Consider the following 27,198-nt stretch of genomic DNA (forward strand, 5'->3'; position numbering starts at 1 on the left):
GAGGGAGTCAATATTGTCTTTGTATCCCCCAACACAGGAACTGACACTGTATAGGGCTTTAACAAGTGCTTGTCTAATTGAATAGACCCCCCAAATCTGCATTTTTCTCCCTGTATTTTCTATTGATCAAAGTCAGGCACAAGTCATTCAGCACTTCATTATGTTGGGGCTACGAGGTGGGTCAAGAATCCCGACCAGAGACAGCAGTCCTGGATTCGATTTTATCCTCAGACACTTTCTAGCTGTGTGACCCTGGGCAAGTCACTTACTTCCAGTTGCCTAGCCCTTATGGCTCTTCTGCCTTGGAACTGATACTTAGTATCATTTCTAAGACAGATGGTAAAGGTTTTTTTTAAAAAAAAGTTTGTTTCAGGCATTATCCCAAGTACTGAGAATATGACAAAAGGCAAAAGACAGCCCTTGCCCTTAGGAGTTTACAGTCTGTTGGGGGAGAGAAGGTGCAGATAAGGATAATGTACAAACAAGTTATGGGCAGGATAAATGAGGAAATGAGAGAGGGAAAACAATAGCATTAAGGGGAATCTGGAAAGGCTTCTTGTGGAAGTGAGACTTTAGCTGTGAGTTGAATCACAGATTTATAGCTCCAAAAGCCCTTATAACTTCCAGTACAACCTTTCTCCCATCCATTTTATAGACAAGGAAGTTGAGGACCAGGAAAATCAAGAGCCTTGACCAAGATCTGAATAGGTAGTGCGTGACAGAAGCAGAATTTGAACTCAAGTCCCTTGATTCTAGAACCCTTCAGGGCTCGTCTACTGTGCTACTCGGCTTTCCAGTGCTGCTGATTCTGCGAGGACCATACAGACTCAGGCGTAGATGACTCGGCTGGACTCCGAGGTTCTATCCCTACCTCCCTCCCGCGCCCATAATCTAAAAGTTCCTCTCCTGGCTTGGAGCGAACTCCACTCTCGCCCGGCCTACAGCTGTCGTAACCGAGGATCTCCACCAGCCCCGCCCACGCTCCCGCCCCTTCCTTCACAGCGCGTGCGCACGAAGCTCTTCCCTGCTTCCGCCTTCTCGCGACAAGCCCCGGGCCGCCGGCGGCCTCGCGGGACGCACCGGCTTCTCGCGTGAGCGGGGCTGTGGGGCTGCGGGTCGGGACCACGGGGTGGACGGGACTGCGGGGCCTGGGTCGGGGCCGGGAGCGGAAGCTGCATGTGTCGCTCCAGTAGCCAGAGGCAGCGGGGGCTGTGCGAGCGCTTGGGTAACGGGGGCCCCGCGGGGCCACTGGGGCCGGGGAGAGGGCGCGGGCGGACCCCGAGAGGCCGCAGGGCTGGAGCCTGCACCCCGCTGCACGCGCGCGTACACGCACGCACTCACCCCCCCCCCCCCATCTGCTCCTGCCGCGGCTTCCGCCCTGTCCCCCTCCCCCAGCCTTTTTGCACCCCTGCCTCTGGTCCCCACCTACTCCCTTCCCTTCACACCCCCTGAGGCTCCAACACCCCACCCTCCCGCCCTCATCCTGCGATTCCTCCCATCCCCTGACTTCCCCACTAAACCCTCATCCTTCCCTTCCAGACCCTCACACCCCCTGACTTTCCATTCCCCTCCCCACCAGACCCTCATCTCTCCCTTTTCATTCCTCACATCTGGAGGAATTTTCATCCCCCCCTCCTAAATACTAACTTTTCCCTATTTCTCTTCCACACCCCCTGAGTCTCCATTCCCTTCTTAGACCCTAATCGTTTTCTTCTCTTTCATTCTACCCTCAAGTTTACATTCCTCCGCCATTCCCTTCCTAAACATTCACCATTTCCTTTCCATTCCTCACACCTTCTGATTCGCCATTCCCTTCATGGACCCTCACTCTTCCCTTTCCATACCCTTTATGTACCCTCTTACTTGCCTTCTCTCACTTCCTGATCCCCACTTCGTAGCCCCTCACCTTTCCCGCCTTCACAACCTCTGATGCTCCAGCCTGGACAACTGTTACCCTGAGTTCTCAATTGATTGCATCTCCTGACTTGCCATTCTCCTTATAGACTTTGATCCTTTTAATCTTCCAATTCTTATATAAATGTCTATCATTTTTTGTACTCTGCCTTAATTTCCCCTCAGGCTTCAACCCTTCTCTTCCCTTTCCTTAAGCTCTTGAATCCTCCTTTCTTTTGAACCTTCAGCTTTCTGCCCTTTACCTTCTTATACCCTCAGCTTCTCAGCTTCCTGGGCCTTCTCTTTCCTCATTTGTAAAATGAAGGAGTTGGTTGGATTTGAAGGCCTGTTCTTCACACCCTCTATTTACTTTATTCTCTTCTCATTTGCTATATTCTCTGATTTTCCATTCCCCTTTCTTCATAAATTTTGATCTCCCCTTCAGCTCTTGTTCATCTCTCTTCCTTCTTCAAACCTCCTGGTCTTCTTCGCCCTTTTATTCTCATTTTCAAGCCTGAAGGATGCCCTTTATACACAGCCTTCATATACTTTACTATGTAATTAATCCCCACTGATTGAATAGTTCTTTGTCCCTTTTTCATCCTTCTCATTCTTTTATTCCTTATTCTTATTACCTTTCTTTTCCCTGCATTTCTGCTCCTTCTCTCCTCCCTACACTCCCATCACCTTTGCCCCTAAGATTTCATAAATTAATTTATGCTTCTTCCTGGCTTTCCCCTTCATCCCCTCACACCAGTTCATCTTTTAACTTTAGCCTCTTATTGAATAAATTATTCAACCTCTTTAGGGTTTGGTTTCTTTTAGCTCTCAGGTGTGATAGACTTTCATGATTTCTTATACTCTTTGAGTCTTCTGTACCCCACCTACTTCTTTCCATTGCCTCCTTTTTGAGACCCTCTGTAGCTGCTCATCTTTCTCATACTCCTGGTATCAGTAAAATAGATTAGATTGGGAGTTTTTAACTAGAGTCCATGAAATGTTTATTTAGTATTTTAATTTTTTTAAATGTTTTAATATTTTAAAATATTTTGATAACTGCATTTCAACATAATTTGTTTCTTTTGTTATTCTTTGTATGTTATGCTTTTAAAAAACATAATTCTGAAAAGGGCCCCATAGGTTTCACCATACTGCCATGACCCAAGTAAGATGAATAACCCATGGAATTAAATGGCCTCTAAATTATATTCCAATTTTATTTCTAAAATCTTCTGATCTTTTCTCTCCTTTCCCTACCCCCATATAATTTCTTTCTCCCCTACTTAAAAAGCCATTAGACCATCATAGCATCCTAGATTTAGAGTTGGAAAAGATTGTCATCTGGTCTAAATCAGCATTTTACAGAGGAGGAAATTAAAGCTCAGTTGTTAAATGACTTGTCCACGGTCACATAGACCTTATAGTAACAGACTTGGGTTTGGGATCCATTCCTTTTGACTTCACTTCCTGCCTTTGCCTAGTATCCTCTGCTGTCTCGCTCCTCCTGCCTTGCTGGTCGAGTTTGTCCTTTCTATAAGAAATCTTTTTATGATCATATTCTTATCAATTCTTTCACAGACTCCCTAAACTTGAGAGGTGAAAAGGACTCAACAGACCACATAGTCCAATCTCTTCCTTTTACAAATGAGAAAACTGAAGCCTAGAAAAGGGGAGCAAGTGCTTTTTCCATATTGTCTTGCTACAGATCACATCTTTCTGTTCACCTATGAATTTTTCAACATTGCCTTTCCCTTACTTTCCTGAATTTTCTCCCTTGTCCAGCTGATGTTTTCCTTCTCTATCCCATCATCCTTTTTGTAGTGTAGTAGTTTATATGATTATAGATTCTTAAGATTGAGTGCTGGAAGTCCAGTCTTCTCATTTTACAGATGATAAAACAGGCCCAGAGTGGTTAAGTGACTAGCCCAACTTTATTACCTCCTTTGTGGCTCATTATTTCAGTTTATTGCTAGATGACCCCTTTTGAAATAGGTAGAAATATAAGAGGAAAGTGAGTTACTACTTTTTCATGTTTGGTGTTTTAAGGGAATTGATTCTTTTCCCCTTATAGGTTTGTGAGATGGCTACAGACCTTCCTGAGTCCACTGCCCCTGACTGCAAAGGAGATCTGAAGAGCAACACCAAGTCGGACACAGATTACCCACTTCGAGTTCTTTACTGTGGAGGCAAGTGTGTTATATCATTGTTACACCGGATTATTAATAACAGTTTGTTTTTTTCATTTTCATGTATCCTGAATTCCTCCAAAATTTTTTATTTTTTATTAAAATCCTCCACTAAATTTCTACATGGACCTCTTAGTTTGATGAAGAGGTGACCCTGGGTTCTTATATACTATTCTGGTAGAACGAGGCAATGGGGGTTAAGTGACATGCCCAAGATCACACAACTAGGAAGTGTCTGAGACCAGGTTTTAGGATCTCCTGTTTCTAGGTTTGGCTCTCTAACCACTGACCCACCTCGATGTCCCTACACCATCTTCTGAAGCATAAAAATAACTGGCATTTGTATAGTACTTTAAAGTCCAGAAAATACTTTACCGACTGAACTTGACAATAGCCTTTTAGAGGAGATACTTAAAATATTAGCCCCATTTTACAGATAAGGAAAGGGTTCAGGAAGGTTATTATTGCTCATGGTCACACAATTATTGAGGCATATCAAGCTTGTGATCTGTGCCCATGGAAGGAGTCCCTATACTCCCAAATCTTAGATCCCTGAAATGTATAACATTAACTTAAAATTGTTAATGGATGGAATTTTGTTTATGTGAATACAGATCTATGTATTTGTGTTTTTATTACTTCTAATGTGGAGATATTTGTGAATGAAAAATGCTTTTGAAGTGCTATGTTAGTATAAGTTAGAATTACTATTACTCTTTCTAGAACAGATAGGTAGCAAAATGGATAGAGTGCCAAGTCTGAATTCAGGAAAACTTATCTTCCTGAGTTCAAATTTGGCCTCAGACAATAACTCTGTGACCCTGGGCAAGTTATTTATCCCTTTCTACCTTAGTTTTCTCATTTGTAAAATGAGCTGAAGAAAGACATGGCAAGCCACTCTAGGATCTTTGCCAATAAAACCCCAAATGGGGCTGCAAAGAGATGGAACATAACTGAAAACTACTGAAAAACAACACCACTCTTTCTAAGGTGGACCCACATTGTGCCCTTCACTTTCTAGACCCTCACCCTTCCATTGTCCATTTCTCATACCCCTTACACTCCTCCATTTCCTTTGTAGACTTCACTACTTCCCTCCTCTTTCACCCCACCAGTCTTCCCTAGATCCTCATCTTTCTCCTTCATACCCAAATGTTTGAAGGGATTTAGGACACATGAAAATGAAAAAACCAAGGAGTTTGTCTCAAAGGGGAAGCAATGTGGGACAGGGGAAAGATCTCTAGTCAGAGTTCTAAGGTTCCCTCCTGGGTTGAACCAGCCCCAGAGAGTTGGCACTGGATGGCTCTCAAGGTTTCTTTCAGCTCCAAATATGAAAGTCTTTGTAGGGAAAGTGGTACATTATGAACAGAGGAGAGGAGAACCTGGAGGCAAGGGAATATTAGCGTAATCTAGCTTTGTGATTATGACAACTTGGATTAGAGTTTTGGCAATAGAAATGGAGGAGGCAAACCTGAGAAGCTTCAAAGATCAGACTAGATGTACTTCCAGTTTAGATATAAAAGATGAAAGAAAAAGAAATTTAAAAAGGATGCCAAGGTTTATAGGCTGGGAAAAAAATGAAACTATCGTTAAAAGAAATAAAGCATTTGGAAAGTGTAGCTTTGTTGCAGGGTAAGGCGATGAATTTGACTTTTGAGTATTTTGAGTTTCAGATATTATCTAAGGAGAGAAATCCATTGGATATTTTTAGATTTTGGTGTGGAGGAGTAGATTTGGGAGTCCTTACTAGTCTGAAGAACAGATGGGATATAGATTATGATTAGAGGAACAGAAGAAAGACTGAGCCCTAGGTGACTCCAGCATTCAGAAGGTGTTATCTTAAGTGGATTTGACTGCCTACAAGACCTCAGGAAGGGATCTCAGAAGTCATCTCCTTCTGTTCAGTACCTAAAGTATGAATTTCCTCTGTAGTATCTGATAAATGATCATATCCAGCCGTGGAGACCTGTTGTGTGAGCCACTCGATACATAGCAAGACTATTGCATTTTTATTAAACTCTAATTGTTAGCAGCTGCTAGGCAGCTAGGTGGCGCAGTGCACAGAGCACATGGCCTAGATTCAGAAAGCCCTGAACTCAAACTTGCTCTCAGACACTAGTTATGGTGCTAGGAAAGTCACTTCATCCTGTTTCCCTCAGTTTACTCATCTGTAAAATGAACTGGAGAAGGAAATGGCAAACGATTCCTTTATCTTTGGCAAGAAAATCCAAATGGGGTTGCAAAGAAACCAACATGGCTGAAACAGTTGAACAAAAACAAAATTATTAGTACATTTTTACTCATATTGAGCCAAAAGATCTTTGATTTCTACTCATCCATTGGTCCTAGTTCTGTCTACTCAGTCATAGTGAAACAAATCTAATCCCTCTTCTGTACATTCCAAACACCTAAAACAGGAAAAGAAAAGGAAAATTTGTAAAAACAATGTGGCAAGATTTTTCTTTAGATCTTTACCTGACCAAGAAATTTCCATTGGAGGACAGTGAAGTCCTACTTTTAGTTCATACCTAAATTAACAAGATGCATTGTGATCGAATGGGAACCAGAAAGACCAGGGTTCAAAGCCTGCCTCCCATATACAAGTTGTGCAACTCTGGGCAAAGACATTTGCCCTCTTAAATGAGATGTTTGTAATGTGCTTTTTATTAGCACGGTGCCTGACACATAGAATGCATTTAATAAATGCTTGTTCCCTCCCTCTTGCTCTTTTAAATTCAATTTAGAAGCAACTTTCTAAGACTAGACATTTTTAGAGAAGATGCTGATCTGTATTGATTGGTAAAGGGGAGTTTTCTCATATAGGAGTTCACTATGACAGTGAAATCATTGGTTTAGGCCTTATCTTTATCAATTTAAAAAAAAAGTAAAAGTTTATCTTCTACATTAGTATCAATTTTGAGACAGAAGAATGGCAAGGGCTAGACAGTGGAGGTGGAGTGACTTGCTCAGTCACACAGCTAGGAAGTGTCTGAGGCCAGATTTGAACCCAGGTTCTAGACTCCAGGCCTGATGCTCTATCCATTGTGTTATCTAGCTGCTGCTGTGTTGCCTCTCCTATATAAAACACTCAGAAGAAGCTTACAGAGTAAAAATATATAGTAGTGAAGAGAGGGCAGCAACCTAATGAGGGGTCTTAATATGCTTTGAATATTGTTAGGGTTAATGCTACTACTATTTGACATTTAACTGGCTTTTTGTATCTTGAAGTTCTTTAGTAGAATTTCTTTACTGATATCAAAAGATGTTCAGCTTAGTGTGAGCATAAAATTACAAAAGCAGTCATTTTAGTGAGAAGTTAGAAAGCTCAGAGGTTGTCAGCATTTTGAAATATTGTTTTGGGGGGCAGCTGGTTAGCTCAGTGGATGGAGAGCCAGGCCTAGAGACCAGGGTCCTAGGTTCATATCTGGCCTCAGACACTTCCCAGCTGTGTGACTCTGGGCAAGTCACTTAACCCCCATTGCCTAGCCCTTACCACTCTTCTGCCTTGGAACCAATACACAGTGTTTCTTCCAAGACAGAAGGTAAGGGTTTAAAAAAAAAAGAAAAGAAATATTGTTTTGCCTTTCTGGTGTTTAAAATTGGTAATTGAAAGTGTAGTGACCAGAGATAAAATGTTAATGTGATAGTTTTGAAACATATGAGGATCTTTGGGGGTCACTGTGTGTACTAGATATTTTTCAGAATCTCAGAACTTTAGGGGTAAATGGACCCCAGTGGTCCCCATATCCAAAAGGATTTCTACATGCTTAATAAGTGGTTATCAAAGCTCTCCTTTAAGACTTCCAAAGAAGGGGAACTCAGTACCTCCCAAAGTAGCCTATTTTACTTTTAGTCAGTGCTAATTGTTGGAAAGTTCTTCACACATCTCACCTAAATTTACTCCTTTGCTTCCACTCATTGCCCCTGTTTTTGCCTTCTCGGACCAGAATGTTAAGGTAAGAGTGGGGAGTTGAGCCAGAGATTTTAATGGTTTATTAATAGAAAAGATAAGATGAGAGAGAGAAGATAGATCACTCTTAAGACAGGACTAATAAATATTCTCCATTTAGCTGGCTTTTGGCCTGTACTCTTCCGTAATAGTGCCAGCAGTCCTTGATCAGTTCAAACTGCTCTGGCCTCAGTTTATCTAACTTTCTTTCTGCCCACTTGCTCTTATACTTAATGCCTTGAGAGCCAGCTTTTGCCCTTCCTACTTCCCTTACGCTACCCAGGGGATAGTGGCCCTGCCTTGTTGTCCCTGCCTCATTGTCCCCTACCTTAATGGCTGGCTTTCCCACTGGTTCCAGGGAGGTACCAGAGCACCAGAGTTTAGATTCTATCCTCGTGATTAAAGTCCCCTTAATTTCCTTCTCACGCACAAATAAATCTGATCTTTCTTCTCTGTGACAGTTCTTCAAATACTCAACAAGAGTTTCATCCCATTTAGTTTTCTCTTCAGGCTAATCACCCCTGATTCTTTCAGTTGGTTCTAATATGATATATTCCCAAGGCCCTGCACAATCCTCCTTGCCTTCTCTGTTGTATCAATAGCTTTAAAAATAATCCATATGTGAGGTGTGGTTTCATGAGGAGTATAGAGGTATTATCTTGTGTTTATTCCTGGAAGTTACATCTTTATGTCTTTCTTAATTCGACCCAAAATTTTAGCTGCCATAGTACATTAGTTACTCGTTGAGCTTGTTAGGCCACTAAGACCCTTAGATGTTTTTCAGACAAACTGCCATTTAAACAGTAGTTGTGTGAAGTTGATTTTTTTCCAGCCCATATAGAAAATTGTATTCTTATAACCATTAAATTTCATCAAATACAGCCTGTTAAGCTATTTTAAAATCCTGACTTATCCAATGTGTTGGCACTACCATTTTGATGTTGTCTGAGGATTTGATGACTATTTATACCTCTATTCAAGTCATCTATTAATTGTCGAGCACTCTATTGGAGACTTCCTCTATAGTTGACATTGGTTCCTTAAAATAATTTCCTTTTCTTTTAAATTTATTTAAATCTACTTTTTTTCAATTAATGAAAAATACACCTTTCCCTACCCCATGGGAAAGAAAAACAAAACACTTGTAATGGTTACACATAGTCAAGCAAAACAAATTCCCACATTGCCATGTGCCAAAAATGTGTCACCTATCTGCCAGGAAAAGCGGCTATATGAGTCCTCTGGAATCACAGTCAGTCATTTCCTTGAAGGTTGTGTTTCCAGTGTTGTTAACATTCTATGAATTGTTCTGGTTCTACTTGCTTTGCATCAGTTCTTACAAATCTTCCTCTTCTAGATGTTTACCAACTGTTTCATTAGTGAACCATTTAAAAAATTTTGTTGGAATTGAAGTCCAATTCACCAGGCTGAAATGTACAAACAGTTCTCTTCCCCTTTTGGAAATAAGGACACATTACCCTCTTAATTACTTTGGTCTTTTGTGTTCTATTAAGGGTGATATTTAGGGTTGAGACTGAATATATTTTTTTATTTGGTCGCCAGGGATTTAAATTCTAAATCCCAATTAAATACTCAAGTCAGAATGGAATTTTATGGTGGTTTATTCACAATAGAAGGAAGAAATTAAGAATGAGAGAGAAAGGGAAGAAAATCTGCTCCGGCCTGGTCTGAGCCAGGGGGAGTTCAGAGGCCTCAGCCAAAGGGTCTTCCCAGAGACTGTTGCTAATCATCAACCCAAATCTTTTTGACTTGGCTTGATTCTCTTCACTATACTATCTTTACTAAAGATGGAGATGGACATGGAGAGGATTATATGGCAATATCTCTTCTGTTGGATCTGTATGAACTTAGGAGATAACTAAGAGAGAATGTGGAGAGAAAATAGGAGAAGGCCTAGGACAGAACTTTGGGGACTTTTAAGTGACTTGGTGAGAGAGAAGTATGATGATCTAGCAAAGGAGTTTGAATGGAAGCAGTCTAGGAGGAGAACCAAGAAGAGCCATGGCATGGAAATCAAGGACAGAGAGAGGATTTAGGAGGAGGCAGTTGACAATGTCAGAAATTGCAGGGAAGTCGAGAAGAATGAAACCTGGGAAAAGACCTTGAAATTTGGCCCTTAAAGATTGGTAGTGATCTTGAAGAAAGCATTTTCAGTAGAGTGGTTGGAAATCAAACTGCAAAGGGTTGAGAAGTGAGGAGATGGAGAAAGGACAACTCCCTCTGGCGTTTTGACTGAAAGAGAGAAGAAGTCAAAAGACACTGGTTTGAGGGGGTGACAAGGCAAAGATTATGGTGTGTTTTGTTTTGTTTTTTAAAGGATTTAGGAAGAAGTGGTCACATTGTAGGATTGCATAGATAAGGAGAGAGTTGAGTATGAGAAAAAACAGCCATAATCAGGGCAAACTACTGGAAGAGATGGGGTCAAGATGCCAAGTTGACCTTGGCAGTGGAAAGCATTAGAGGACAAGAGAATTGTGAGGTTTTCCTTAATGGACTTCCCTGACCAGCAGGGTCCCACAAGGGAAGGGGCTCACCTTTGTGATGGGACCAGAGGAGAGGTAGGAACCGAGAACCACGGACAAGTCAGTGGTTGGATAGGGCAGGCAATCCCTTTGATAGGAGAGTATGAGTACAAAGGAGGTGGATGAGGAGATTAAGATAGGAAATGCAGGCCGACATGGTTACAGCCTCGGGGAAGGAGAAGGTCAAGAGGAGAGAGACATAGTCATTGAGGAGCCCAGTGGAGCTCCATGGAAGGGAGAAAGGCCAAGAGGCAAGAGGAAGTTAATGGGATTGCCTCTGAATTTAATCCTGTCCTGCTTGGGCGGTACTCCCAAGGACGTAGTACCCACATCACAAAATATAGACAATTAAGATTGGGTGGCAAGGTAGAGGGAACACCTTTGGGCGTGTAGATTGCAAACCAGGCTTTCTCGGGGAATTGAGTCCAAGCATGTTAATGAGTTTGTCTTAGCCAAGGGCCGCATGGCCAGTTCAAGGTTACATTCACAAACCTCATTGGTATAACCTTATGCTTGGAGACACAGTAATCATACAGTCATTTATATTTCATAGATGTGAATATGCTTGGGATGCTACAGAGAATGATGCAGGGGAAGTGATTGAGCTATGGCATAAGTGAGAAGAGCTAGTGAGTGATGTCCTTGATTTTCTCAGTGAAGATAGGGGTGTGGGGAGAACTATAGATGGCTAGATGGGAATAGTTGTTGTTCAGAACACAATGGAGGGTCAACCAGATAAGAATAAAAGGATAGTTTTGAAGCCATGAAGGCCAGGTTGAAATTAAACAACGTAAATTTGGAGTGGACTCTTGGGTTACTGTCAGTGATTTCTAGCAGAGTTCAATATAGTGTTAGCAGAAACTGAGAAGGTAGATGGTGGGGATAAGCCAGCTTTGTGTTGGCAAGGCTTGAATTATAATAGGATAAGTAAATCATGCAAAGGTATATGATCAAGATTACAAAGGGAAGAAAGGAAAGCCAGAGCAGACCTTATAGATTGGGAGACCTGGGAGCTTTGAAGTGACAGAGGCATAGCAGGTGTAAAATAGATTTAGGAGTAATGAGCCAGAGGAAGAAATGTAAAGAGAGAAGACTGGTCAAAGAAAGGGCTACAATAGTTAAGGATTCAATGCTATCTTTGTGTCTCAGGTGGAATGAAGATGCAGATAATGATATCTGAGGGTATAAAAAATGGGGAAGTTGTAGTGTTGAGGGAGATGTGAAAGCATGCGATCAGGTCTCCACATATGAGGACAGGGATAGAGAGGAGGGATAGAGTGAGCCAAGTGTACTCATTTCCTTGAGAAACCTGGAGAGATGGCCCACAGGCTTGTAGTTGGCTATAACAGATCTGAAGAGTGTTTTAGACAGCTGGAATAAACCTCAAAGTAGGAGAAATTGTGTGGTGATGGTGACAGAGAAGGGGGACTCTTGAGAAACATTCTCTATGTTTCTGACAGTAGCAGGCTATCTATTGGACCTTAGACAAGTCACTCAACTGAGTCACAGGCTCCTCACCTCTGAAATGTGGGGAAGTTGGACAAGATGGCTCCTGAGGTCCCCTCCAACTTTAGATCTGGGATCCTCTTTATTCTCTCTCTTGCTCAACTCCTCCCAGAAGAGAGAAATACAATGTGAACTTGGTTAGGGCTAGTTTGTGGGACTTGTGACCTTTCAAATTAAGCCAATTGGCAAAATTATGCTGTCTTGTTTTTAGTTAAGAGGAAAATGAGCAAAAAATTTTTTGTCCTTTTTCTGAATCCATTTTTTCACCTATTTTGTCTTCTTACTGCTTTATACTTCTTAGGCTCATGCTCCTTTCTGGCAAGTTGAAGTCTCTCATCTCACTTAGATTTACTTTACCTTTTCAATTCAAATAAAAATTCCAAGAGTTATGTACCAAAATAATTTGTACCAAGGTATGAATAAGGCTTAATTTCACATAGGGCATTCACATATTGAAAGAGGAATTTGTTTGTCATGAGGAATCCTTTGACAATGAACTTTTAAGGTGTTCCTCCCATCTCCCACAAGCACAAGAAATCAAGATAGTATCGGCCTACCATTTTTTCTTTGCTAAGTGTTCCTACATTCTACAGGACCCAGTAAAATAAAGTTTCATTCATTGCTTAGTGGGAGAACTTGATTTATGATAGTACTTTTCTAAAGAGAGAGATGGAGCACACATATCCTGGAGTTGTCCTTGGGGCATTCGGATGGTTCTTTGGGATCTTGACAAGTTTTGAGATCATTAGGAATATCATTTATTAGTGGACTGACTAGGAAAGGCAAAACAGGAGGATGGAAATCCATATTTAGGATAGTGTTTGTATTGTGGTAAAGGAGGACATAGAGTTCAGAAGGTGGGGGAGGAAAGAGAGACAGAAAGAGGGAAGGAAAGAGTGAGAATGGGTGTGGTGGCCAAAGATTTCTTCTGGGTGGAATGGAAAGGAATTTTATGAATTTTTTATTCAAAGAGATTAAGTGTCCTGCCATTCTAAACTACATTGCTGATTGCATCTCTCATAAATGCAAAACGTACATATATAGTTTAATTATTTAATTAATTATTGGCAAAATCTCATTGAAAGTACTAATCTGCTTTTTTCACCCTTGGGATTATTTGACTCTGTTGGTTGCATATGTTTTTCTTTTTCTTTTTTTTCACCCCCTTGGGATGATTTGAGAAGGAGCCTGAGTTGCTGCCCTCACCTATCCTACTGAGGGAGAACCCTAACCTCAGCCTACTTATTAGAGAATGAAAAAGGCTTGACCTATATTCTTTGCAGGATATAGAGCTGAGGTTATGTTTGAGAGAAAAGAGCCTATAACCTTCCAGCCAGGCTGGATATCTGAGTTCTGCCCTTTGCTATTTCTTTGTTGAAGAATCCCTTGCTGGGGGCAGCTGGGTGACTCAGTGGATTGAGAGCCAGGCCCAGAAATGGGAAGTCCTGGATTCAAATTTGGCCTCAGACATTCCTAGCTATGTAATCCTGGGCAAGTCACTTAACCCCTGTTGCCTAATCCTTACCGCTCTTCTGCTTTAGGATTAATACACAGTATTGATTCTAAGATGGAAGGTGAGAGTTAAAAAAGAATCCTCTGTGAGTGAGCTCAGTGTAGATCTCAGAAGTGTTAGGAGTGAAGCATTGATCAGTGGGTATAATGTAGGACTAACAGAATAACTTCTACTTTAGCCTTATAAAGTAGAAATTTTCTAAGATTTTTAGAATAAATATATTAGAATAAGCATTTTAATTTATTTCCTAATACCATAGTTTTAAGGATAGCTCAGCATGTTATATTAAGCAATTTAACACTAACTGGTTACTGATCCTGCTAAACTATGCATGTGGAAGTTAAAACTCCTGCACTTTAGGACTTGTAGGCCAGAAAATTGAAGAATAATAACAGGATCCAGATGTTGGATAACTCAGTGTTATAAGAATAATGACTTGACATTTCCTGAACACCATAAGGAGAAAGACTTGAGCTGAAGAAAGACAAATGTGAAGACCATTAAGAAACTTTTAATTATAAAGAAGGTCAGAGATTGAATCTGAGATGAAAATCTGGGAATGCTTGGGGAAATGGAGAGAGAGAAAGTTTTAGGATAGAGAAGTATCTAAGAAGGGTATCATCATCATCATAACTGTGTGTGTGTGTGTGCGCACAATACAAATCATTATAATAGCTCGCATTTATGCGGTGGTCCAGTGAAGAAAGAGCCAGGCTTAGAGGTAGGTATTCTTGTGTTCAAATCTGACCTCAGACACTTCCCAACTATGTGACCCTGGGCAAGTCACTTAATTCCCATTGCCTAGCCCTTATTGCTTTTTGCCTTGGAACTGATTCTTTAGTATTAATTCTAAGATAGAAGTTTAGGGTTATTTTAATAAATTTAGATAAAGTGAGAGGTAAGAAAATAGTGGAATTTAGCTACCAAAGTATTTATAGAGTCAAAGAGGTATTTACATTTAACATTTAAAAGCAGTTTTCCATAGAAGTTTTCTAAAGTAGCTTTACAAGAAAAAGATTAGGACTAATACAAGTTGTAGTAAATATGGATAAGAGAAAGACTATTGATACATGATGATTGTATTTCTGCTCAAAATGCAGGCTTATTTCTCTCATATAAGAGAAGGTAATCAATAAACATTTATGAAGGGACTGCTGTGTCAGACCCTGTACTAAGTGCTTAAGATATAAAAAGAGGCAAATGATAATCCTTGCTCTCAAGGAATTTTATAATCTAATTGGGAAGAGAACATGCCAAAGGGTATATGCAAAGCAAGTTATAGACAGGATAAATATAAAATAATTAAAGGGGGGAAATCACCAAAATTAAGAGGGGTTTTGCGCAGGCCAGTAGTTAGAACAGAGGAGAAGGGAGCATTTCAGGGAGCCTAAGAAAATGCCTGGAGTGTCAGGTCATGTTTGAGTGTTGAAAAGAGCATTTTATTTTTGCTCCTAAAGACATCAGGGAGCTGTTGGAGTTTGTTGAATAGGAGAGTGATATGGTTGGACCTGTTCTTTAGGAAAATCACTTTAGAGACTAAAGGGATGATGAATTGGAGTGGGAAGAGACTTGAGGCTGGTAGACCCACCAGCAGAGTCTTGGCAGTAGTCTAGGTGTGAGATAATGGGGACCTGCACCAGTGTGGCAGTGTCAGGAGGGAAGGGACATATTTGAGAGATATCACAAAGGTGAAATTGATCAGCTTTGGTGGCAACAGCTTGGATATGGCAGTGGGGTTGAGAGCAAGGAATCCAGGGTGACTCCTGGGTTATGAGCCTGAGGGATTAGAGGATAGTGTTACCTTTACAGTAATAGGGAAGGCACGAGGAGGATTTGGGTTTAGGACAAAAGATAATGAACTCTGTTTTGGACATGCTGAGTTAAAAATGTCTACTGGACATCCAGCTTAAGGTGCCTGACAGGCATTTCATAAGGGAGGTATAGTAGGATTGTCTAGCAACGGTAAGAACTAAATGGAGATTATGTAATATAAATTCATAGTCTGTAAGAGGGAAATGGGGTTAATTTTAAAAGGGTTGGACTTGATTATTTAAGAGTGTAGTTGCCAGGAATTTAATTAATTCCAAAGAGATTTTATTTACAATTTGTTTACAAAATGTAGAAAGAGTGAAATAAGAAATCAGAGAGAAGATAAGGTAAAATATCTAGCCTAAACACTAAGTAATTTACTCCCAGCCCCTGGGCAGGGGAGAGTTAGTTCTTAACCAGAGGAGCCTTTGCCCTTGTAGCCAAGGCCCTGGGTAAATAGGGAATCTCTCTTAAGAGGATAGGTTCTCCTGGGGTTAGTCTCTTCTGAATATCCAGCAGTTAAGAGTCTGCTTTTCACTCACCATGTGTCAGTCTAAAGGAACAGGTTCTCGGGTCCAGTCAGCAGATCCTTCTGCCCCTCTTCAGCCTCAACTTGAAAGCATGAAGAATTGAACTCCTTTCAGGAAATTGTCACTCCCTTTTAACGACATTTTCTCTTGCCTCACTTCCTGTGCCTTCCCCTAATTCTCTGTCTACCAATTCACAGTTGACACTCTGCTCTAGGACTGCCCAGAAGGCAAATCAGTCAATTCTGATATGTCACCCACTATCGCACAAGTGGGTCACAGACCCCCCACTCAAGTGTAAATGGGGTCATTAGATCTAAAAATGGGCAGATCTCCATATTCCACTTTAAGTAAAAATAGTCTAAAATAAAATTTAAAAAAATAGTCTAAAAAAATATTCTAAAAATAGTCAGGGGTTACAATTTAATCATCACAATCAGAGGAGAATTAATTAATTTCATTGTTATACGCAAGGGAGAGTTAAATTTAATCTTCACAAGTCACAAATATGATTTTCTCTACCTTAGTTTAGCAACATGTGTGTAGGACTAAAGGTCAATGAATGGTGGCAGTAACCCAAGGCTGAGGTGCTTATTAGCTGAGTATAATTGATGATATGATATGGGGGTTAGGGGAGTAGGGATTCAAGAGAGGAAAACAATGTAGGGTTGAATTGGTTCATCAAGATGGAAATAAGAGAAGAGAGTAACTAGTGCAGGAAAGGTGACCTTGGAGAGAATTGAGGAGCCAAGGTATTGGAGGTCACAGTGTAGGTGAAGAATAAGATTATATGAGAGAAGACAGAAACAGAAGTGGGTTTTAGTCAGAAGGAAAATTTCAAAATTCTAGAATATGGAGGAAAGGGAAGAAAAATGTCCTGAAGTAGCTATGGTGAATCATAACATAAATCAAGAAATTGGAAAATAGAAGATTGTCACACAGGAAAAGGTAAGAAAAAACATATTTTGAGCAAAAGAGAAGTATGAAGACTTTCCAAGTCTTTCTCTTGACCTCCAATTCTGCATTGCCCTCTGTTTGTTGGACATTTTAAATTGGATACCCTGTTGAGGTCTTCCATTCTACCTGTTCAAAATAGAATTCACCATCTTTCCAAATCCATCCCCCTTTCTTAACTTTCCAATTTCTGTTGGGACCACCATACCTTCCACTCTCCCCTGTTTTGATGTTATCTTTAACTCTCCTTTATCCCCTTCCATCCAATCAGAATGAATGAACGAAGAAAAAGGATTTTTTTAAGCACTCTGCCAAGCAACATGCTCTATGTTGAGGATAAAAGTCTCTGTCTTGAGTCTAATAGGGGAAGGCAACACATAAAGGAGTCATAGCTAGGGAGGATTATTTTAGTTTGGAAGATTAAAGCAATGGTGAGTACACCCATAGAAGAGAAGATTCTTTTCTTTACCCAAGAATCCTTTTCCCTTTGATCACGTTAGCATTGTTATATTATTGTTTAAGTTGAATTTTCCCCACTCTCGCTCTCTTCTCTCACGACCAGCTTGAGTTAGCTCCCTTTTTACTTTAGCTTTTGTTTTTAGTTATTTTAATAAATATTATTAAATGTAATATTTGGAGTTCTTTTATATTAATTGCAATTCTTAAAGAAGATGGGCAGGAAGTAAAGTAAAATATGGCCAGCGCTTCCTAGATATAGTGGACCTTGGAAGATTTTAAACCATCACCACAGCAGAAGCTCCAATTCTGGCAGAGCAAAGCCAAAAGGGTGTATCTGAAAGATGCATGATGGTCTGCTTGCAGAAAGATGGCCTCTTGTTGTCTGACCTTTGCTAGATGATTTGCATGTTCTCTTACCTGCAAGCCTCTCTCTCATTCATAGAGGGCTAAGTAATTGCTTCTTCCTTAGAGTATCCACCTCTGTCTTCTGAAAGAGCCTCTCATTTATTTTTAAGCTGTAATTGTGGCATTCTCCTTTTCCTTCTTCCGCTTTGGATAACACTCTTCTACTCTCCTGCATTCTGACAACAGTCGTCTCCCGTTTTTTCATTTTAGATATCCCCTCCCCACCTTCATCCCTTTTCCCCCATCAAAGCTGTGCTCCTCCTTTCCATTCTTTAGGAATGAATGTCCATTCTCCTTAGCAGCCTTGAGTGTGCAGTGTCAGTCTTTGAGTCTCTTCACCTTTTGCTCTATGAAAGAGATTAGACTACACCAGTAACCCAGATGACAGTTTTTCTGCTGTGGCAGAATCACAAACATCACTCATTTGTGCAAGCCACTGCAGTCTCCTCTTTCCATAATAGTTGAAATTTTCAATGTTTTTTTAAAACTACTTATATATATTCTCCAGTGCACTCTAAGCACCTAGTTCAAACTAGCCAATTTTTATTGCTTAATAACTTGATAGCATTACTCCTTTTCTATAACTGGTAGCCATACCCATCAACCCCTACCTTTCACTGTTTTCACATGCCCAATCATTCTCGTCTTTCAGTTTGTTTTACCTTCTAATAATTGTCTCACCCACCTTTTCTTAGCTTGCCTTGTCTTACCAACAACCTTTCCATTTTCCTTCTTGAGTCTGCCTCCTCGGGATCTGTTCTCTAATTCTTCTTGGTGTTCCTTAATCCCTTTCTAGCCTTGATCTTTTTCTTTTTTCGATCCTGAAGTAGAATCTGGGCTAGTGTGTGAGCCTAGAGATTGTCCTTCACATTTTCCTCACTTCCCTGTCACCTTCAATTCAGCCTCTGACCTTCACTTGTCAAACCTCTCTCCCCCTCTGGGTTACCTGCATAATTTCCTTTTTACTTCATTCAGGTTCTTTTCTTCCACAGAATCTGGAAATCAAATGTCCAAAGAAGAAAGGAAATGAGAGATGTTGCTAGCTCATTTGCAGTGTTTGAATGCTTACTATGTAGAACAGGGATTAGACTTTCTCTAAATATCCCTGAGAGCAGAATGGGAATACTTGATGGAACTTTCTGAGAGGCAAATTTAGTTTTGGTTATAAGGAAAATGCTTTAAATAATCTCCTGCAGAGTGGCCTGGGCTTGTTGAGAGATAGTAGGCTCTTCTTCACTAGAAGTCTTTAGGCAAAGACTACATATTATTTGTTAGATGCATCAAAGAGTGAATCTGCAGTATAAGCCTCGTAGGTGGCTCTGAGTTCCTTTCTTACCTGAAGTTCTATCTAAATTGAATTTGACTCCTATCTTTTGAAAACATGGTTGAATTGCCACATTCTCACGGTACGTGAAGCTCAGGACATTACCTGGGGAGATGGACATTACCATGGAATGGACTGGAACTAATAACCAGACCAAGAATAGAGAACCTTTGTATTATTATAGGCTTGCTTCTGCCTCCCACCTGTGTCCTTGTTGGTAACCAATGGACAAGTCACTTGATTTGAGGGGGCCTCAGTTTCACCATCTGCAAAATAAGGGATTTGATTTTATTTGCTTTCTTCATTTTATTTCAGCTCTGCAATTCTCTGATCCTAGCTACTGAATGATAATGTGAAGGATAAAAGAAAACTTATGTATATTAGAAAGTAATAAGAGTTATATTTAAGGTTGTTCTATACATTGTGACAAAGCAAGGGCTGGTTTTCAGTACAGGAAGTCTTTATTTCTGATTCATCCTAGCCATGTAATCATGGGTGGGTGTTGAAGGCCATTTGATAGGAGAGTCTGACAGAGAAGGTGCTGATCTTCACGATGGAGTCTCCCTACACCATTAAAATCACACATGCAGTACCTATGACCCTTTGTGAACAAGATATGGAGTAAATTATTGAGCAACATGAAATAACTGACAGTATTTTAATGGAGAAGCCGTATTTGGTCTATCAGTGGAACCTGACTTTTAATTGCTCATTAGACTAGACTTGAGAGAGGAGTTCTGGACACTGGGTTTCCACACTAATAGAAGATGATTTGAAAAAATATTCTATAACATTCTTAGGGGGTTGGGGGAGTGAGGAATGAAACAAACACAAAATTAATCCCAAATCTTTTTGTTCTTTCCCTAGTCTGTTCATTACCGACAGAGGTAAGTCTTCTTCATACTCTGGGATCTTCTACTAATGTATTTTGGAGCTCTCATTTCCTGAATCATCTTACAAAATTGTTAATTGGCTTGTTTTTCATTTTCTACCATTGATTGGTCACTAACATTAAACCTCTGGAGTGATTTTATGGTCTCGTGGATGTATGAAAATTTCTTTTCCCTTCATTTCTGAGTCATCCTCATTAATTTGTTCCATTTGGCTGTTCAGTTGACATTTTTGTATGAAACTTGGCAATAGCCAACTGAGAAAGACAGTAAATTGATTTTAATGCAACTCAGATTGTTGAGAAGCAGACAAATGAGAAGACATTGAAAATCAAGTAAATATCTTATTTTCATTGTATTTCCTTGTCCTGCCACCTCCTCCTTTATTCCTAGTTCTGTTCACAAAATAACTGATAGGGCATGATTATCTTAGATTTCTGATTTCCTTTAGTTCTTTTCACATTGGAATTTAGATTTCAAGTGGGGGAGGTTACTGTTTCCTCACTGGATATAATTGTGGCATGTAAATTAAAAGAGTTTAATAATGTACAGAGTTGTCTCGTGTAATAGTGAAATTTGGTCTTTTTCTTTTAGTACTGTGAATATATGCCTGATGTTGCTAAATGTAGACAGTGGTTAGAGAAGAATTTTCCAAATGAGTTTGCAAAACTCACTGTAGGTAAGAACATTTTTCTTTTCCTGTCATCAAAGCAAGCATGCGTGTGTGTGTGTGTGTGTGTGTTCTCCTATGTAAGTAAAACCCAGTAACTTTTTTTAAAAACCCTTACCTTTTGTCTTAGAATTCATACAACTTGATTCTAAAACAGTAAGGGCTAAGCAGTTATCGGGTTAAGTGATGTGCCTAGAGTTATACAGCTGGGAAGGAAGTGTTTAAGGCCAGATTTGAACCTTGGCCCTCCTGACTTCAGACCTGGTACTCTATGAACTGTAGCACCTAGCTGCCCTAAAACCTAATAACTTTTAATATCATAAAGTTTATGTTTAGTGGGATAATACCCAGCTAAAATCTAAACATACAATAAATAAAAGATTTTGTTAAAGTCAATAATATGGGCTGAGTATAATTTTTTTTAATTCTGTAAGGGGTAAATATTTTATAAGACTTTTTTAGTCAGTGTAATTCATGTTCATTTAAGAACCATTCATTACTTATTATCTCTGATCTTTTTGAAATAGGATATATCAGTCTTGTATAAGAAGAGAAGTTCATGCTTTGACAGGTTAAATGATTTAGGCAGAAATCTAAAAATCAAATTCCTGATGATTTCCATCCAAGGTTGGGAATAGCATGGATTGGTAGGTGGCTAGGGAAGAAGACTGGTTTATGGGTCCAAAGGAGCTGGTGTAAAAAATCACTTTGTATATATATGATTGGGCACCAGCTCTGGAACACAGTTGTTATAGAGTTTCCTACTTGACTCCTTTGGACCATCCTGCCAATGCCTGTGGAGCTCTTGGCTCTCTAGGTATTTGGGGGGGCTGGAGTTGCTGCCTGACCTGGGTACTTCTGAGTTTGAGTTTCTACTATGGCTTACCTTGACCTCTAGGCTCTAGATTCCCAAGTATTATGTGGGGTTTGGGGCATTAATTACCTGTTAAGCAGAGAAGTAGAACTAGAATTTAATCTTTATTACCCCAAAGTTGGTCTGTTCTGTTCAAACCTCTCAGGGAAAGTGCTATTACATTTGATCATGGCCTTGTAAGGGAGCAGTTCTCTGTCTTTACAAGAAGATAAGCATTTTCCTTCAAGTATCGCCTGTGTACAGAGCCTATAGTCTTTTTCCCTCCTTTCAGACTGTTTTTGGTGAGCTTATTCATCAAAACTGGTTCAACACACACTTACTAAATGCCTGTTCTCTAAGACTTTGCTGGTTTTATTCTTCTCCTGTGAGTTCTGTATCTATAACTTGAAGGGCTTTCAGAATTAGACCAGTTAGGAGCTTAATCATTTGGGTTGTTTATACTAGATTTTCTCCTTAATGTAGACATAAAATAAAAACCACTTTATACATGAGGTTATTTTTGCTTTTCTAGAGGTGTAAAAAGGGTTGTAGAGATTTTGTGTAAATGTGAAAGAAAGATACTAATGCTTTCATGGTTGCTTTTTTGGATACAGAAAATTCACCTAAACAAGAACCTGGGATTGGGGAAGGCCAAGGAACAGCAGGAGAAGAGGAAGAGAAGAAAAAGCAAAAGAGAGGCAAGGCCTGAGTAGACTCTCATTTGGGTTCATTCTATATCTGATGTCCATTCATTGGTGGAAATTAGGAGGGAGGAAAATAAGATCTCCAGTTTGCAGATCCTTCAGTGAAAGTGCTCCTTGAGTAAATCATTTCTGTTGCCAACTATTACTGTAATTCCTCATGCATGAGATTATCCAAGGATATTATGACACTACAGTTCCTAGGAAGGCATTGAATCTAGCATAATTTGGGTGTTTTTTCAATGAGCCAAATTGGACCTCAGGAAACAAGCTTCTTTTGTCCTCCCTTTGTTCGTGTCAGATGAGCAGTCAGCCTGTTTATAAACTGAAAAATTCAAGCTGCCTCAGTATTCAGATACCCATATAAATTAGAGTCAGGTCAGTGCTGCTTTTGTTTTTATTGAAATGCATTTTAATTAGAATGTGTCTGAACAAGACTGGACTTGGTCTTTTCAGCCTCTAAGTATGTAGCCAAGAGCTCTTATCTGTTGATGCTTTTGGAGAATATATGTTTCTGAAATAAGTAATCAACCGAGTATGAAAATTATTTTAATGTAGAGTCCCGTTTGTATTTAATAAAAGCTGTTTTCAATTACTTGTTTCACATAAAGCAAAGTAGTCAAGAAAGTAGGTCAAAACCCTTCTGTTAAAAAAAAAAATAGGACTGGGACTTGAGAAATGCTAATATATAGCCATTTCCCATGTCACCAAGCATAAATGCTACTTAATGGTCATCAAGAGTTAATTCTTGTGAATGGTTATTTTAGGTTTCATAGTCATTAGTCATAAAGAGACTAGAAAGGCACCTTAAAGATAATTTAGTCCATTCCCCTCATCCCCCTTCATTTAATGGCTTAAGAGGTTGCTATTCAAAGAAGGTAATTTCCTCTTAAAATACAGGAAAAATAAATGAAACCAAATAAACATTTGAAATCTGCTTAGTGTTTGTTTTATATTAAGGAGGGAAGTATGGCAAAATCTGTCCCATAAGTGATTTTTTCATAATTGCTTTAAAAATGAGAGTATTTATAATGAATATGCATGTGTACATGATCCTGTATTAGGGAAAAGAAATAGACAAATCTCACTCTTTTCAATAATTTTCTTGAAATAGCAAATTTAAAGGTTTGAATTGATACTTTAATTGTTTTTGCCAAGTAACAAGTAACATGGTGCTCTCTTATTAAAATAAAGGTGGAAGGGGTCAAATCAAACAGAAAAAGAAGACAGTACCGCAAAAGGTTACGATAGCCAAAATTCCTAGAGCAAAGAAGAAGTACGTCACAAGAGTGTGTGGCCTTGCAACTTTTGGTAAGTTCAAGTTTAAATACATGTCAGAGAACCCAGGTTTGAATGGCATTGTTATCTGTTTTGTCAGCTAGTAAGAAACCTTCACAAACCTGGTTGTTTTTTTTCCTGAGAAATTAAAAAAAAAATCAGAGTGATTTTGGAATTCTGGCTTTTAAATCAGAACTTTTTTGAGAAATTGATATCTCTTTGCATTGGAGGCCATTAGGAATCTTTTCCCTTCCTTTAGGTTCCTGTTAAGGGGAAGTCTTAGCTCAGTATGAGGAGGGCTGGCTAGGATTCCCTTTGAAGCCTACCAATGCTGCTCCTCTGTCCTCTACAGGGTTGGTGGCAAAGGGTTGCAAAGTGGCTCATCCCCTCTGTGAGTGGCATGGAGGGTGAGGGAAGGCGGGTAGCAGCAGAATGACCTGCCTTCACAACTCCTTCAGTCCCTGGAGGCCTTGAACAAGTAGTGAGACTGGGGTGAAAAATTTCACCAAGGTCTCTGTGTGACAACACGGATTGCAAAACAGTGGACTGGACCTCATTATAAATATTAAGGTCTGTTTCTCTGCTGGTGAATGTTTCCTCTTTTTTTCCTTTAAAAACAAAAAAAAAGACCAAGTAAATGATATTTATTCTGGTTTGGAGTGTGTATATAATCAATGTGTCCCTGATTTCCCCTACTATATATATTCTGTATTATGCACACGTAGAGAGAGAGAGAGAGAGAGAGAGAGAGAGAGAGAGAGAGAGAGAGAGAGAGAGAGAGAGAGAGAGAGAGAGAGAGTGTGTGTGTGATGTTGTTTTTCAAATAATGGAGTTTCATGTGACCTTAAAAATAGATCAAATCATAAAAACTGGTCACAATTGTGGTTCAGTGATCTTTTTTTTTTAAAGGATAACAGAATGCATTAAGTAATAAATACATAGTAAATTGATATATAAAAAATAAATTGATTATTTTTTAAAATTTCAAGTCAGACTAATGTCAAAATTGAAAAGATTTGTGACACCCAATTACATTCTACTCTCTTCACTCCCTCCCTCTCTTTTTTTTTTGACAGAGATTGACCTTAAAGAAGCACAAAGGTTTTTTGCTCAGAAATTCTCCTGTGGTGCCTCAGTTACAGGGGAGGATGAAATCATCATTCAGGGAGACTTTACAGATGACATTATTGATGTAATTCAAGAAAAGTGGCCAGAGGTGAGTATATGAAGTCCTGTACTCTGAAAGAGAAGCAATGTGACAAGAACATTGAATAGACATTTAGGAAATCTGAATTTTTTTCCACTGACTGGCCTTAAGGGAAATATTCCCCCTCCTGTGCCCTGTTTCCCAACAACTGCCAGCCTGCCCTCCCCCAGCCTCAGATTCTTTGATTCTAAAGTAAGAATGTTTTTCTCAATGATTGCTTCAGCTCCCAGCTGTGAAAGGACTTCGTTTTACTGGTTTGTGTGATGCTGGCTTGGATAATTTCTCCCTACTTCATACCCATTCCTAATTCAATTTTCTCACCTGTAAAATTAAAATACCAGACTAGATGACCCTTAAAGACTCCTTCCAGCTCTGAATTTTTTATCTTATCACTATAAACCAAATCCCTTCGCTTACTTGAAAACTCATGAAATAATCTGTGTTTTGCAGGTGGATGATGACAGCATTGAGGATCTTGGAGAAGTAAAGAAGTGATTTTAAAAATTTGTCTGTATTTAATGACCTGAAGTTATAGTTGATGTAGCCAAAGGGAGGGAGGCCTTTAAAAATATATATATTTATCCTACAGTAAAACTGTAGACTACCCTTATCCTTGGCATTTCACTGTTCTGTACAAGGCTGCTTGTGTTTTTTTCTTTTGTTTTATTTTTTAAATTGCCAAAGTCCAATAAACTGGGGAAATCCATCATGCTTATGCATGAAATAGAGATTTAGTTAAATAAAAAATTTTGGTCATATGGTACTGACTTTTATTTTATTTTCCCAGCACACTCTAGACTTTTTGTGGGGAGCATTTTAACTCATTTATTGCTATTTCAACTCACTACACAATTTTTTTAAAGGAATTTGGATTTCTTACTACCAAAGCCAGGCTCTTTGCTTCTCCCTTAAGTCTCCAGTGTGTTAGCCTTCTCTTGGGTGGAAGAAGGCTTGTAAATTTGTTGTGGACTTAATTTTTTGGTTACCAACAAAAATCCATTTCATACATTCATTAAAATGCTGATTTTAAGAATAGGGCCACTGTGAGAGGTTGAAAATTCTTCCCACTGTCTACAAATAAAGCAAGAATGAGATTGTCACAAAATTAATAACTGTTTATACTTATATCAAAACTATATCTGTCTAGGAAAGAGCAACTTGCAAATGTTTTTTCCCCCCCAGCAGGAAACTATTAGTGGTAAAATCAGACAAATTTATACTGTTTTTATAAAGGTCCTAAGCCAGGCATTGCACATTGGAAAAAAGAAAATGTCATATTTTAGGTTGCTATTAGAAAATCTAGTACCCAGGAAAAAAACGCTGATTGTATTTCTGTTCCATGCAAATTGAAATCCTAAATGTATTGGCCTTTTTATAAATTAAGGTCTCGGAAGCAATGTATAGTAAGGATGTAAATTAAGAAAGTAGACTTCTATCAAGTACGACTTTTACTAAACAGGTATCAGTTAACAGCTGTCTTAAGAAAACATTCATGAGACCCATTCAGCTTGTGTGGCGTTATGTATTCTATTGGTGCTGAAAGGTGGCTTTGTGTGGCTGTGTCAACTTGTGAACTTCCTGTAAAGCTACTCACTGTTCAGGGTCCATGGCAAATGCATTTTCAGTTCATATTTGGCCAGCAATGGATGTCACTGCAGGAAAATGTAGGATTAAAGTGATCCTTGCCTATAATATTTGTGTACTTTTGAGTTTGTGACATTAAAATGGAAGTTTGATTAACCTTTCATAGCTTTAATTGTGACTAAATCCAATGAATTGCTTGAAATGAGTAACAAATTTTGTTTATAAGTTAGCCCCATAATATTTTTTCCATAATTAACCTGGGAAGATGAAGCAGCCTAATGAAAGCAGCTGTTTTTCTTCTGTATGAACTGGTAGCTTCAAATACAGATTGTATAAAGTATTTGTATCTCTCCATAGTTATAGTCAGATAGCTGGGTGGTGCAGTACATAGAGCACCAAGCCTGAAGTCAGGAAGACCTGGGTTCTGGGTTCTAATCCATTCTCAGACACGAGCTATGGGACTGGGGGGTGGGGGGTAAGGCACTGAATTTTGTCTCCGTTTCCTTACCTGTAAAATGAGATGGAGAAGGAAATGGCAAACCAGTATCTGTGCCCAGAAAACCCCAGTGCACCACCAAGAACATGGTATGACTAAACAAAAGTTAGAATTGCAGAAAGACTTTGTTGTTCCTTTAGTAAAGTCGCTTAAATCGGTGATTTAGAGATTCTTGCTTTCCAAACGACGGCAGCTTAGCCACTGCCTCCATAACCCTTTCCTGGGAGCGCTCTCCATTGAGCTAGGGCTTCCATTTAACGACACTTGAAGTTGGACACGGCTCGCCCGCGCCCCTCCCAGTTTGACCCCCGAGAAGATGCTCTGGTTTTAGGGGCCCCTCGGCCATGCCCAGCCCAGATGAAGCACGACTTCCGGGACTGTGGGCCCAGGCAGATGTGGCCGTCAGAAGTCCAAGCAAGGCGGAGGCTGCCGGGGGCTCTTAAGCATCTCG

At 39.6% G+C, this 27,198-nt stretch overlaps 1 protein-coding gene across 2 annotated transcripts; it reads left to right on the forward strand.

The window, feature by feature from the left end:
* Positions 1–945: 945 nt before the first annotated feature.
* On the forward strand, positions 946–26,407 carry DENR (density regulated re-initiation and release factor). 2 transcript variants are annotated; one of them, XM_007489902.3, is made up of 8 exons: positions 946–1,091; positions 3,965–4,079; positions 19,936–19,955; positions 20,553–20,637; positions 22,096–22,179; positions 23,377–23,493; positions 24,537–24,676; positions 25,118–26,407. In XM_007489902.3, the coding sequence occupies exons 2-8, from the start codon at positions 3,974–3,976 to the stop codon at positions 25,160–25,162; spliced, it is 597 nt and encodes a 198-aa protein (XP_007489964.1). In that variant the 5' UTR covers positions 946–1,091; positions 3,965–3,973; the 3' UTR covers positions 25,163–26,407. The 2 variants fall into 2 exon arrangements, with proteins under 2 accessions (XP_007489964.1, XP_001364709.1); XM_001364672.5 differs by having other exon boundaries at positions 1,047–1,225.
* Positions 26,408–27,198: the final 791 nt, after the last annotated feature.

The sequence above is a fragment of the Monodelphis domestica genome, chromosome 3 (genome assembly GCF_027887165.1).
Source record: "Monodelphis domestica isolate mMonDom1 chromosome 3, mMonDom1.pri, whole genome shotgun sequence".
NCBI lineage: Eukaryota > Metazoa > Chordata > Mammalia > Didelphimorphia > Didelphidae > Monodelphis > Monodelphis domestica.